The sequence below is a fragment of the Lepus europaeus genome, chromosome 15, assembly GCF_033115175.1.
Source record: "Lepus europaeus isolate LE1 chromosome 15, mLepTim1.pri, whole genome shotgun sequence".
In the NCBI taxonomy this organism is placed as follows: Eukaryota; Metazoa; Chordata; class Mammalia; order Lagomorpha; family Leporidae; genus Lepus; species Lepus europaeus.
The window spans coordinates 91,452,224-91,466,387 of NC_084841.1; the positions used below are offsets into that span (position 1 = coordinate 91,452,224).

At 48.7% G+C, this 14,164-nt stretch overlaps 1 protein-coding gene across 2 annotated transcripts in view; it reads right to left on the reverse strand.

Moving 5' to 3' along the window:
* Positions 1–5,904: 5,904 nt before the first annotated feature.
* The window catches only part of MSH3 (mutS homolog 3), a 178,447-nt gene continuing 170,187 nt past the window's right edge, over positions 5,905–14,164 (reverse strand). For both annotated transcript variants that reach the window (XM_062212494.1, XM_062212493.1), the window contains exons 23-24: positions 8,887–9,058; positions 5,905–6,597 (exon numbers count right to left, since the gene is read on the reverse strand). In XM_062212494.1, the coding sequence (XP_062068478.1) occupies positions 6,504–6,597; positions 8,887–9,058 (266 nt within the window). In that variant the 3' untranslated portion in view covers positions 5,905–6,503. The remainder of the gene's footprint in view (positions 6,598–8,886; positions 9,059–14,164) is intronic.

Sequence of the window (14,164 nt, forward strand, 5' to 3'; positions counted from 1 at the left end):
GGCAGGATTTCTGAGCAAAGGACAAAGAACCAGAGGCGGAGATAACTCCTCCAGAGCTCAGTGATTACTTCTCCAAGAAGACAGCCTTGTGTCTCAGGAAGCCAGCAGGTACACAGCTTCTACCACAATTTCACGCAAGCAGAGCAGACAGTAAGTTATCTTCAAGGACTGAGTCTCAAAACAGATTAGGTAAGCAAGCTCCAACGTCCCAATTAACAGAGTTACAGCTTCTAAATGCCACAAGACAAAGCACTTATTGACAAAAGGCAAAAAGAGGAAAAAAAAAAAAAAAAGGAAAGGGCAGATCTTTGGGAATGAAAATCAATTCATCCTCCAATGGATTAAAAAAGAAAAGCAGACTTTTAAAGAAGACATTCAGGATCCATCAAGTCAGTAACTGTGTCCAAGGAACAGCATCTAGAATTTGGGTTAACATGGCGCTTATTACCCAAAACTGGGCACTTAAATTTTTTTTTTTCTACAACAGCCAGGCTGATCAGGTGAAGTCAGGAGCTAGAAACTTGGTCCAGGTCTCCTACATGAGTGGCAGGGACACTGGCTGCCGCCAGGGTAGGCGTTAGCAGGAAAATGGACTCGGAAACAGAGCTGGGATGCAAACCCAGGTAATCCAATATGGAGGGAGGGCATCCCAACTCCCATCTAATGCCCACCACTCAAAACAGGACACTTTATTAAATATTCCCCAAGAAGAGGCATTGACCAAGACTGTTCCTGGCAAACTGAACAAATATATATGGATGTAACTGCAGTACTCTCCTGGAAGTTAGCAAACCTAACAATAATCCTATCAGCTAATGACAATGCTCCACAGAGGAGCTGGGCTGAATGGCAAAATTAGAAACACAGACAGTGTTAATACAAGTTCCTTGTTCTTTCCAGCCCTATCCATGGTGTGAAAGATCAAACAACACTTCTATAATTACATAGCACGGCGGTCATGAATATTGATCTCGGAACCTAGGAAAGGTCAGCGTCACTTTGCAGAGCACGGTGGGCTGATCAAGTCTTTCCTCTGGGATGCGCCCCAGCCCCATTTCTCTAACAGCACGCCACCAGGCTGAGATGTGGACACGTTTTTCTTCTTTAGGATACGGCAGACTTCTAGATGGGTCTCGAATTCCTAGTGAAACGGTGCCTTGATTAGGGAAAGGCGCATGTATTCACTGGGTCTCTAGCCTGAAGGATTTGTTTTCCTTTTCTATTTTAACAAGCAGTTCTTAGGGTCCTTAGCATGGCACGCTCTGTCCTAAGTGCCAGACAAAGCAGAGGCAAGATGGATCACGCAATTACAAACATCTTAGTCTTTTGTGTCCACTGAGACAAGTGGTTCACAAACCTGCTGCACATCCCAATTACAAGGACTGCTTAAAAGAAAATCCTATGCTTTGTCACCTAAAAACCTGTATGGTCCATGAATGCTCAGAGCAGTTATTCACAATAGCCAAAAATGGAAGCAACTCAAACACACGCCAACTGATGAGTGGGTGAGAAGTGGTAATCCACCAAATGGACTCATTTTCAGAAATGAAGAGGAATGAAGTACGAATGGGCCTTGGAGGACACTGGGCTAAACAAAAGGAGCACACAGAATTCAGGATCTGCCTGGTCTGCAGCTTGGCTCTCTGTGGGTTTGGATGCCCATGGCCAAACATGATCCTACAGACATCGAATGGAAGATCAGTTCTCACTGCAGGCTGCCCTGGGCAGTGTAACAAACTCTTACACTGTCCTGCTCCATGCCAGTCACCCACACCCAGGTGGTCACACAGTTTATGTTCCTTGCCCACTGATCACTGAAGTTAGGTCCTTTCTTGGTTACCAGATCAACTATTGGGGGATCAAAGGGCTTGTGTTCAAGTAACTTTTATTTCCCTTAATTATGGTCCCAAAGTACAGGAGTGAGACTGACTCTTGATATACGTGAAGAACGAGCCATCAAGCGCTTCCTTAAGTGAAAAAGTGAGAGCTCTTGACTTAATAAGAAAAAAAATGTATGCTAAGGTCCCAAGATCTGTGGTTAAGTCATTTTTACTCTCTTACTGTGCCTAATTTACTAATTAAACCATCACAGGTATGGACACATAGGAAAAAAACAATGTCATAGGAATGCTATGGCATGTGGCCTCAGGCACCCACTGAGGGATCTTGCAATGCATCCCCCTAGGAAAGGGGGGGGGGGGCACCGCATGACAAGCTGCGTGATCCCAGTCATGGGAAATGTCCACAGCAGGCAAATCCACAGACAGAAAGCAAATTGATGGTTATAGAGGGCACGGGATCTTGGGGAGGAATGCTAATGGGTAAAGAGTTTCTACTTTTTTAAAAAGATTTATTTATTTATTTAAAAGTCAGAGTTACAGAGAGAGAAGGAAAGGCAGAGAGAGAGAGATAGGTCTTCCATCCACTGGTTCACACCCCAGATGGCCGCGATGGCCAGAGCTGCGCCGATCCAAAGCCAGGATCTTCTTCCGGGTCTCCCACGTGGGTGCAGGGGACCAAGGAGTGGGACCATCTTTTACTGCTTTCCAGGCCATAGCAGAGAGCTGGATCGGAGGAGGAGCAGCCGGGTCTCGAACTGGCACCCATATGGGATGCTGGTGCTTGAGGCCAGGGTGTTAACCCGCTGTGCCACAGCGCCACCCCAAGAGTTTCTACTATTAAAGTTACTTTATTTATTTGAAAGGCAGAGAGACAGAGCTCTCCCATCTGCTGGTCTACTCTGCAGACATCTGCAATGGCCAGGACTGGGCCAGGCCAAAGCCAGGAGCCTGGAATGTCATCTGTGTCTCAAGTAGTTGAGCCATCTCCTGCTGTCTGGGTCTCCATTGCAAGAAGCAAGACTTGGGAGCAGGGCCAGAACTCAAACCCAGGTACTCTGACAGGGGATGCAGGTGTCTCAAGCTACATCCTAACTGCAGTATCAAATGTCCACCCCCAGAGTTTCTGTTCTAAGGGAATGAGAATGTTCTAAAATTGATTGTGGTGACAGTTGTACAACTTTCTGAATATATGAAAATCCACAGAATCGTGCATTCAAAATGGGTAAGCTGTACAGTATGTAAATTCTATGTCAATAAACCTGTTAAGAAATACTAGGCTTGGGTCTCATCCCAACCACTATGATTCAATCGGTTTAGGCCTAAGAATCATATCATTTTAGCACTCGGGGGCGTCATGTTGTCTTCCTTATTCTTCTTAAACTGCTACATTTATTATTAGGCATTTGTGGTGACATTTATTTTTTTTCTGTGACAGCTTTTATCTTTGAACTATACCTCTGTGGCTTAGCAGACTGTCCACCCTTTCAGTGAATACTGAGGCGTGAGCTGGGTGTGGTCAGGGAGCTCTGTTCAATGCTTTGGAGTGTCTAAGGCGATACCCAAGACTGGCATGGTAAATCTCCTCTTTCTTTTTTTTTAATCGGGGTGGGGGGTTGTTCATATCTGTTGGCATAGTCTGGCACTCACCTCCTCTCCACAAAGGAGACCAACTCCTGGGTGCTAGCCCCAGCGGGTACAGTTTTCATCCACGCTGCCACCAGAACCACACAAAGGATCCATGCAGTCATCGGTGCGAACACAGATCCTGCAGCAGTGACCCTCACCAGGGAATCAGGGAACCCGAGCACTGGAACCACCCACGGTGACTGTCCAAAGTCCCAGCCTCACCCTGTGCCCTCCTACGTGGCCACAGTGTTTTCACAGCCCTGGCACACTCGGGGCCAAGAACTACTGTCATAGGCTGAATAGCTCCAATGCTTATGTTTCTACATTTTTCTTTTTTAACTTTTTTAAATCATAAAATTTACATTTTTCCTCTTTTCAAAATGTTATACTCCAGTGGATTTTAAAATATTCTTATATCACAATAGCTGTGTTGTTATATAAGAATACTTCAAAAATGGCACAGAATATGGAAAGGGGTATTTAGCCGAGCAGTTAAGAATTCACGTCTCCCACTGGAATACCTGGGTTCCAATTCCAGCTCTGGCTCCTGACCCTAACTTTCTACAGATGTGGACCCTGGGAGTGGTGATGGCTCCAGTAATCGGGGTATGGAATAAACAGCGCTGCTAAGAGCTGAAGCAGCAAGGAGGAAGGGTCAAAGTCGAAACTGGGGGGCTGGCGCTGGGTGCAGCAGGTAAAGCTGCTGCCTACAGCGCTGGCATCCTACATGGGCGCCAGTTCATGTCCTGGCTGCTCCACTTCCGATCCAGCTCTCTGCTATGGCCTGCGAAAGCAGTAGAAGATGGTCCAAGGCCTTGGGCCCCTGCACCCTCGTGGGAGACTTGGAGGAGGCTCCTGGCTCCTGATCAGCGCAGCTCTGGCCATTGTAGCCAACTGGGCAGTGAACCAGCAGATGGAGGACCTCTCTCTCTCTCTCCCTCCCTCTCTGCCTCTCCTTCACTCTGACTTTCAAATAATTAAATAAATTTTTTTAAAAAAAGTTGAATCTGGTTAAAATAGATTTAGAAGTTTTTGGAGGACTAGGGGGTTGTTACTTTATAATCACCAGTTCTTATTCTGTAGTTCTATAGCTAAAAATAGGTCGCTTTAAGGGATATGTCACATTTCAAAGCCCCTTCCTTTGCTTACTGGCCGCCAGTCAGGCCTGCCTCCCCTACAGAAGAGTAAAGGGCTCAGGCCCACCTGTTAATTGAGAGAACCCAGAAAGCCACAGCAGCCCTGTTGTCACCTGGCCGAGTCACGTCTAATCGTAGAACTGCAGCCCTAGGTTGGGGAAATCCACTGCACCCTGCCTGCCCGTCTCCATAGCACCTGTGCAGTGTTTATAGCTGGGATTCAGTGTATTTTCCCTCGCCTCCTCTATAATCGGACTGGGAATGAGCCTCACGCAGAAATGCAGGTCAGCAGTGCTGGGCTCCTGCCCTGCTGGGAGCCGGCTTCTGCCTGCAAGCCGGCTGGCTGACACTCACCTGACCCTGGAGAACCTACTCCACACTGTCCTGCCATGGCCAGGCAGCCTCTGGACGCCCTACCTGCTTGAATGGTGACCATGGCCTCAGCCAAGGTGGAGGCGGTCTGGAATGGCCACGTGGACAGCACCAGTGATCGCTGGTCCCTGCAGCTCCCTCCGGTGTGGGTGTGGGCGTGGGCGTGGCATGCCTGGATTCATCTCCTTTTCCCCTGACTGCCCGTTAGGTTATCACTCTCTCTCTGAAATCTTGTTAGAAAGAATATAAAACGTACAGGCATTTAGAGCAATGAAACTCCATTCTTTTTAAAGAGTACATTCTAACTCTATGTTGAGATCTTTTTGAGACTTTCCCGATGCACTGTTTCTGGAAGGGAGATGAAATCAACCAAACGACATCAACCCCCAACCCAAAAAGGCTGCTGCAACAGGAAGCAGCAAACCCCTCTTCATCTGCCTAGGGGAATCTGGGGTTGCCTCTGGGCCACTGCAGATGATAACCTCGAAGAAGGGATTCAAAATATGCACCTTGCATGTGGGGCAGATATTTAACTGAGCGGGAATATAAAAGTGTGCGAAATGAGGCAGAGATTCTTGTGCAAGATCCTGATTTAGAAACAAAATGAACACATGGGTATGAGGAGCCAGACTGTGACTGCTGTAAAGATCCCAGGGACACAGTTGAGCATGTGTCACCCTAAACTTGCAGGGAGGCAGCACTGTTACAAACCAACAAAGCTATGGCAGCATCTGCCATCTCGGGTCATGGAAAGTTCTAGATGAACAAGTTCAGGTCTGTGAACGTCTCTGGAAGGAGCAGAACCTTGGCTCCATAATTAAACCCAAAAGTTGACAGGTATTTGAAAAGATTAAAATTCAGCAGGACATCCCATAATTTATAGCAAACATTCATTAAATATTTTATTATCCAAATGAATGATGATTTCATCCAACAATCTTTCAGTGACTTAAAACCATGATAGTATTTACTCTTCAAACTTCAGATGGCCCTATTCCTTCTGTGCTCTTGGTTTCTAAAGCCTTGGTAACTATTTCTGTTTCCTACAAAAAAAATTCCACGTTCATGGTAAATAAGCTGGTGGCACTATAAAATTATTTTAGTGCAAGTGGAAAGGTAGATTCCTGCCAGATTCACCCGGCTGGTAATTATCTGAACTGAAATCAAAAAAGAACTAAATTTCTACATCACTCCCCAAAAGTTCATGAATCGCTTTCTGCCACTCTAGGCTTTATTCAGAAGGTTTTGATTTTACGTGAAATTCACTGTCCGTGGAATTTTCCGTCACATAATGGAAGTCTTCCTATTCAAAAGGCACTATACGCTAAAACATCAGGAGAGCAGGAGCCTCAGAAAGAACTCTCTCCACAAGAGGCCAGGTTCCAACGGGAATATGCCACCGTCACACGCTATGCTCACATGTCGCACAGACGGGCTGTCGCTGCGGAGCTACTCCATACACTCGGTCTTTCTAATTCTCCATACTTGGTTCAATAACGCAGTCTTCAGTTTAACCGGGAAAAGAAGTCTACAGTTCTTCCTCTTCACACTCATCTGTCCACTTTCGCAGATCTTGTGCACTGTGTATTGTCCATAATTTTGTAAAATACTTTAGCTTTTTCCTGGAGGAAAAATAAGACACAACTTATTTTAGAACTGAAATTGTTGGGGACAATCCATCGTGTGCAAAGCTGCGCGAAGTCTCCGCCCTGGGAACACCAGGCAGGGACTGTGGTTAGGAAGTGGTGGCAGCGTCACCCTTCTGGGAGAAGGAGCCTTTGCAGCTGCTGCTACCACTGAGGGACCACGGGTCCTGAGACCACTGTCCCCTCTGCTCCTTCTAAAATCCCTCTCTCCAGGGAGGGGAGACCCTGACCTCCCCCTTCTAACTCTGCCAGAGGCTGTGTGTGTGTACATCCAAACCTGTGAAGACAAAACGCCTCGTGCTGAGTGTTCCCAGGGTGAAAGGTAAAACTGATGTAAGAAACTAAAACGAGCTCATGAAATGGCAAACTGCCAGTGTGAACACAGGCCTGCTCTGCCTGCAGAACTGTTAAGGTCCAGGGTCTGGAGCTGGAGTACCTGAGGGCTAACGGCTGCCCTGCTCACTGGCTGTGTGGCCCTGGGTCAGCTTCTTTCCCTTGTTGAGCCTCAATTTCAAAGCTAGCACACGGGGAGGACAATGTTGTCTGACTCACTGGGACGTCCTAGGGACTGAGTTAATGCCTGTAACACAGTAGGAACAGCAACCGGCACAATGTCTGGACTGTTGCAAATGACTGTATAGATTCATTTCTGTGCTCACCAAGTATCCAACAGACATGAACTGTTACAACAAACGAACACGGACCTGTACAACAAACCCACAGCTAGGCACAAGGCTGCGTTCGATTTCTTCCGTCTGGCAAACATAACTGTGATTGAATGAATTTTAGCAAAAAGGTAAAAAAATAAATACAGCATCCCGCTAAATTATCGGGTTCCATTCCAACGCCGCCGTCTGCGATAATTCGGTCATCAGGACAATTTCTGAGATTTCAGGGTGCTACACTGCAGTTGGAATTTAAAACACAAAGTGTCTGGGATTTTCTTGCTCTTGCTTCGCCGCAGCACGGCGGTCTGCAGAACAACCTGTCCTACTTAGTTAGCATCGTGCACATCCCTCCTTCGCAGTGAAACTTTATTCTAGTTTCAGCAGGGGAAAAAACAGTCATAAGACAACCAAAGACTTAAGTTTATCTCTGGACTCTGCAGCAGACTCTGGGCTGGGCTTTTTAAAAGTCTCAGAGATAACCCTCTCTCTGTGGAAACGCCTGCTAAATCGCCTTGTAGACTGAAAGTGATGCTGCTCCTCTGCCTGGTATTTGGCACAGGAAATGATCCAGAGTAGGTCTCAGAGGGGGCTCTGTGTCACCTGCCTTACCCAGCACCCGGGACCATGTACTGCTGCAAGGTGTGGCGTGCAGGGCACAGCCATAGGAGAAGAGGAGAAGCAGAAGTTGGTGGCACACGGCATCCCTTCCTGACCTATCACAGGTGCCAACATTTCAGCAGTGAAATCTGGTCATGACTCCCAGAACTAAATAATATTCTTTGAGTATGAGCCAGGGACCACTGATTGGCAAGATCTTCTAGCTGAAGGGCATCTGTTCACTCAGGGCCATGTGGCTGTTGAGCACAGCTGTAACCTCCCGCCCTCCAGGGAGGGCAGGGCTGGGTGCAGGTGGAAGGGGCGCTTACGTGGCTTGGCAGGTTCCTGCCTATCAGCTGGTATTTTCCTGGGAGGTTTCTGCCCAGCTTCCCTCCCACACTGGCTGGCCACAGGCTGTTCTACGGGAAGCATTCACAGAGCACCCCAAGTGATGGGGGGAAGTCAGGTTAGGATGACAAACTCGTCACAAACAATCCCCAGAAGTGGCGTGTGGACAGCGACTGATTACATGGGCCCTGAGCATGGTCGCGCTCCTTTGTGGTCTGAGTCCTTCACTTCCGCCTGCGGTCACTGCACATCCAAGGCAGTATCCACATAAAATGTCCTCCGTAGTTCTTGCAGCAGTGTTTCGTATGATCAAGTGCTTTAAGCAACTAATGTATTTGGGCACACATTAAGAAGTTAACTATTTCTTTACAAAAATGACTGAAGAAATAATCTATCAAGTTACTAAAGATCTGGTGGCCCCAGAAACATACATGTAGGGTGTGCTGCCCTGGGTGGGGCCCAGAGCGTCCTGGCGTGAATGTGGTCAGTGCACTAGAGGCACGCCTGCTGCCCTGGGCGGGGCCCAGAGCGTCCTGGCATGAGCGAGGTCAGTGTACCAGAGGCACGCCTGCTGCCCTGGGCCACAGCAGCATCTTCCTTGGACAGCTGGAAAGGTGTCGACACAACCCAGAAGCACGGCGCCCAGCCTGACCTTTTCGCGTTCACTAGTCCTTCCAGCTCCTGCGACTTGCGGGCTGCTTTCCGTAAGACCTCCCCGGGAATGTCTGCTAGCTTGGCCACATTCAGCCCGTAACTCCTGGCGGCAACGCCTTGGGTGATTTGATAAAGAAACGTGACAAAATCAGGGACTGGTTCCTCTCCACCTAGGACATAAGAGGAGAGGAAACGATATCAGGGTTATCACACGTTCTGAGTAACTAAGGGCCAGGCCTACAGAAGTGGGCACTGCCGAGCGCCACCCAGGGCAATGGGGTGAGCCCCACTGTGCACATCAGCAACCTGCAAGCCTCACTGTGGGCCCTGGGGCTGCCGGGAGCTGCCTCGGCACAGGCCAGAGGCTCCAACCAAGGACTACCCTATGGAGAGTTCTGCGTGGCAGCAAACAGATCTGTGGCCGACAGTTCCCCAGAGCCCAAGGCCTGCCGACAGCCGCCTGAGAGAGATGGGACTCAGGCCACCCTAGCAGAGCCTTGAAGCGAGGGGGTGGGGGATTTGCTGCATATTGCTAACAGAGAGAACTGATACAGGATATAAAGGCTGGCCTCTCACCTCAGGCTGAGGTGACTCTGCAGGCCCACCCCAGCACACCACTCTCTGAGGGCTGACTGCAGCTTGTATCTGCCACACAGCCCCCATACCACCCAGCGCAGCCTCAGGTGGCCCCAGCATACCTCCTGAAAGCCAATCTTAGAAGCTGCTTCCTGGGAGAGCCAGCCTGCCACACGTGTGCAGACACATGAAACACAAGAATGCGGGCAATGCCGCACGGTGTAATCTGGCATCAATCTAAAGCACCTCTGGATTGCACTGCCTTTATTATGAAATGCAATATCACTGCACTGTGTTGTAAAAGCGTCTGGGATACACCAGATTCACAATGGCTTTTGCAACTCCAGTATATACATACATATATATATATATATATATATATATATATGATAATTAAGAAGAGTTTTTTCTCATGCATTATTTCATTTGATAAATCTGTATGCTTTTATTCTTTTATCAGCTAAAAACGAAAAAGTCAAAGCCTAAACACTACAGTGAAACAGCACAATGGAATTTTCCTTACCCTTCTTTGAGAATTCAGCAGCAAACAGCTTTCTAAGGGTGGGTGCTGCAAGTGGGAGGCGGCTTCCAACCTCCATTACAGAGCACTAAGAATACCTCCTGCCTCCAAATAAAACTGAGGGAACACAAAGAGCAGGTAGGTGGGTGGGGAGAGAACAGGGCACGCATGTGTGTGGGGAACTGGTCCTGACAGCAGCCAGCCGCTCAGCAAACCCTTCTCCTCCCTGAGACGGGAGAGCCTACCCTTTCACCTGGGCTCAGCTGAACTGATCCCCTGCCTCCCGGCGGCCCTGGACAGCTGAAACGCCACACTGGCCTTTATAAACGAGGCCTATCTGTCAGTCTGTCCGTCCGTCCGTCCAGAGCCTACTTGTTAAGGTTTGGACAATAGTTTGGTTGCCCTCCAAGGGCCCATGTACTGAGGGGTTGATCCCTGAAGTCTCATGTTAATGGTTTTCATTTTTTTTCTTTAAGATTTACTACTTATTTGAAAGAGGGATAAAGATCTTGTATCCAATAATTCACTCCCCAAATGGCTACAACAGCCAGGGCTAGGCCAAGCCAAAGGAAGGAGCATGGAACTCCATCTGAGTCTCCCACCTCGGGTGGCAGGGGCCCAAGTACCTGGACCATCTTCTGCTGCTTTCCCAGGCACATTAGCAGAGAGCTGGATCAGAAGTGGAGCAGCTGGGACTTGAACCAGCACACATATGGGATGCCAGGGTCAAGGCAGTGGCTTAACACACTGCCCTACAAAGCTGGCCCCTCATGTTAATGAATTAAAGGTGGTGGCTTGATCTAATTATGGTGTCCAGGAGGAAGACCTCATAGGAGGGCCTGAGGCCACAGGGGCTGTCTTTGAGAGGCAGCTTTTTTTTTTTTTTTTAAGATTTTATTTATTTATTTGATAGAGTTACAGAGAGAGGTGTTCATTCACTGGTTCACTCTCCAGACGGCCACAACAGCTGGAGCTGTGCTGATCCAAAACCAGGATCCAGAAGCTTCCTCCAGTCTCACAACACGGGTGCAAGGGCCCAAGGACTTGAACTATCATCCACTGCTCTCCCAGGCCACAGCAGAGAGCTGGATTGGAAGAGGAGCAGACGGGACTCGAACCGGTACCCATATGGGACGCCGGTGCTGCAGGCGGAGGATTAACCTACTGTACCACCGTGTCAGCCCCGAGAGGCAGTTCTTAAGAGAGGGTTGCTTATATAAGCTGCTTGGCCCAACTGTTCTCTCTCTGCTTCCTGGCTTGCCATGGGATCCTCCTTCTACCCGCATCCCCACTCATTATCCTTATCAGATGAAAGACCAAGGGGGCCACCCAATTTTGGACTGTGACCTTTTAAAACCATGAGCAAAATAAACCTTTTCCTGTATTAGATTTTTTGCCCCCAAATAAACTTATTTTTAACTCCATTTTCCATGGACTTTTTGAAATACCCTCCTAGATGGAGATAGCTGTAACAACACTTTTTATATATAGTTGTAAAACAGAGCTAAATTACATAACATGTGACACTGCTCTGAACACCTCGTTAACACATCTCAGTACACACAGTTGTGAGTTCCTCACCATATGCTGGTTCCCACTCTGGTACCAGTCATGGTAGTCCTCACATCTAAGGTGGCAATGCCAGTCGTTCTTCTACCCTGGAAGGCTCCTCCCCAGGAGGACAGTTAAGTCCTGCCGTAAGACCCCTCGCCCTTGTGGTGGGGAAGTGGGTGTGTAAAGGCCAGAAACACGCAAGCAGAGAGCCAGCTGCAAGACCCCTCGCTCTTGTGGTGGGGAAGTGGGTGTGTAAAGGCCAGAATCATGCAGGCAGAGAGCCAGCCGCAAGACCCCTCGCCCTTGTGGTGGGGAAGTGGGTGTGTAAAAGCCAGAAACACGCAGACACGCAGGCAGAGAGCCAGCCGCAAGACCCCTCGCCCTTGTGGTGGGGAAGTGGGTGTGTAAAGGCCAGAATCATGCAGGCAGAGAGCCAGCCGCAAGACCCCTCGCTCTTGTGGTGAGGAAGTGGGTGTGTAAAGGCCAGAAACACGCAGGCAGAGAGCCAGCCGCAAGACCCCTCGCCCTTGTGGTGGGGAAGTGGGTGTGTAAAGGCCAGAAACACGCAGGCAGAGAGCCAGCCGCAAGACCCCTCGCCCTTGTGGTGGGGAAGTGGGTGTGTAAAGGCCAGAAACACGCAGGCAGAGAGCCAGCCGCAAGACCCCTCGCCCTTGTGGTGGGGAAGTGGGTGTGTAAAGGCCAGAAACACGCAGGCAGAGAGCCAGCCGCAAGACCCCTCGCCCTTGTGGTGGGGAAGTGGGTGTGTAAAGGCCAGAAACACACAAGCAGAGAGAGCCAGCAAGGGAAGACAATGAATAACCAACTCATGTCTGCACAACCTTACCCCAAAGTCTCGGGGAGGACCCAATAACTTAGAAGCTGAGACTCTAAGTGGGTATTAGTGAAAAGTTGACCTGGCGCTGCTTGGAGGAAATGAGGGTAATGATCTATGCTTCTGCTCAGTACAGGGAAGCTGAGCACAATGTACTTTACAGCCCCACTTCTCTAGGCAACCACTACGGGTTCAGTGTCCCTCAAAGGTCTGCTGGGAATGAGGCTTGGTTGCCAGGCAGGTGGCACTGGGAAGTGCAGGGGATCTCAAAGAGGTGGGGCCCATGGCTGGCGTGGAAGCTCCCCAACCTCAGGAGGTCAAGTTCTCAGGAGTGTCCTGGCAGTTCTCTCCAGAGGACTGTAACGAGAGCCTGAAGCTGGCCCTCCACTCTCTCTCTGTCCTGGTTCCAGGCACAGCTGAGTGCTTCTGCGTGTGTTCCCACCATCATTATCCACATCTTGAGGTAATGCCACAGAGCCTGGGCTTTGCCATTTGGACTCTGAGCCTCCAAAACTGTAAGCTAAATAACCTCTTCTCTCTAAAAGCCAGGGTCAGCTATTTTGTTGCAGCAATGCAAAACTGATTGTCATGGCAATTATTAAAAGGATGCATGCTGATCAAATAATTTCGAATCACTTTTCGGATAGATTCATAAAAAATTAGAGGTGCGTTAAGAATAGAGTGACTCGGCCGGTGCTGTGGCGTAGAAGGTAAAGCCGTCGCCACCTGCAGTGTCAGCATCCCATATGGGCGCCCGTTCAAGACCTGGCTGCTCCACTTCTGATCCAGCATTCTGTTATAGCCTGGGAAAGCAGTAGAAGATGGCCCAAGTCCTTGGGACCCTGCCCCCGCATGGGAGACATGGAGGAAGCTCCTGGCTCTTGGCTTCAGATGGGCACGGCTCCAGCTCTTGCAGCCAATTGGGGAGTGAACCAGCGGATGGAAGACTTCTCCCTCTCTCTGCCTCTCCTCTCTCCGTGTAACTCTGCCTTTCAAATAAATAAATAAATCTTTTTTTTTTTTTAAATAATAGAGTGACTTATCCAAGATTTTATAGACTTTAACGGACTAAAACATGGTTTGCTGACTTCTGACCTATTACTTTATCTACCTGACCATGGGAAACAGACAAGCAGAGCATACTCTAGATACAGAGTATCCTGGAAGCCACCCAAAACGCTTTTGGGACTTTTGCTGGTGACCTACGTGATGGCTTCTAACTCAGCAGAAGAGGAGTTGGGTTAGGGGTAATGTATAAAGCATGGCCTCAATTAGGAACAATCCTGGAAGTGAACGAATAACAAAGCAAGGCTGCAAAATCCTGAATGGAAATGCCTTTCAATCCAAAATTCTAGCCCTGCATGAATCACAAATCAAATACGAAGGTGCGATAGAGAATTTTCATTTGTGCAAAGTCTCAAAAATGTTATCAACTCCTTAGTTGATATTCATGGTTGTCTATCTTATAATGCTCCTAAGAAAACCCTGGTAGCATAAGGAATTAACTCAAAGGGTGGTGTCCTCATGTCCAGCTCCAAAAGCCGGCCTGACTGACCACGAAAGCCACCCTTGCTTCTAAGGATTGGTTTAAGAACGACCATGTGACTGACTCGGTTCTGAAATGAGATGGGTCAATCATTAGATGCTAAAAAGCATCGGAGAAAACGTTCCCTTATTCCTAAGAAACAGTCATAGGCAGCGGCACCGCAGCTCACTAGGCTAATCCTCCGCCTGCAGCGCCAGCACCCAGGGTTCTAGTCCCGGTTGGGGCGCCGGATTCTGTCCCAGTTGCTC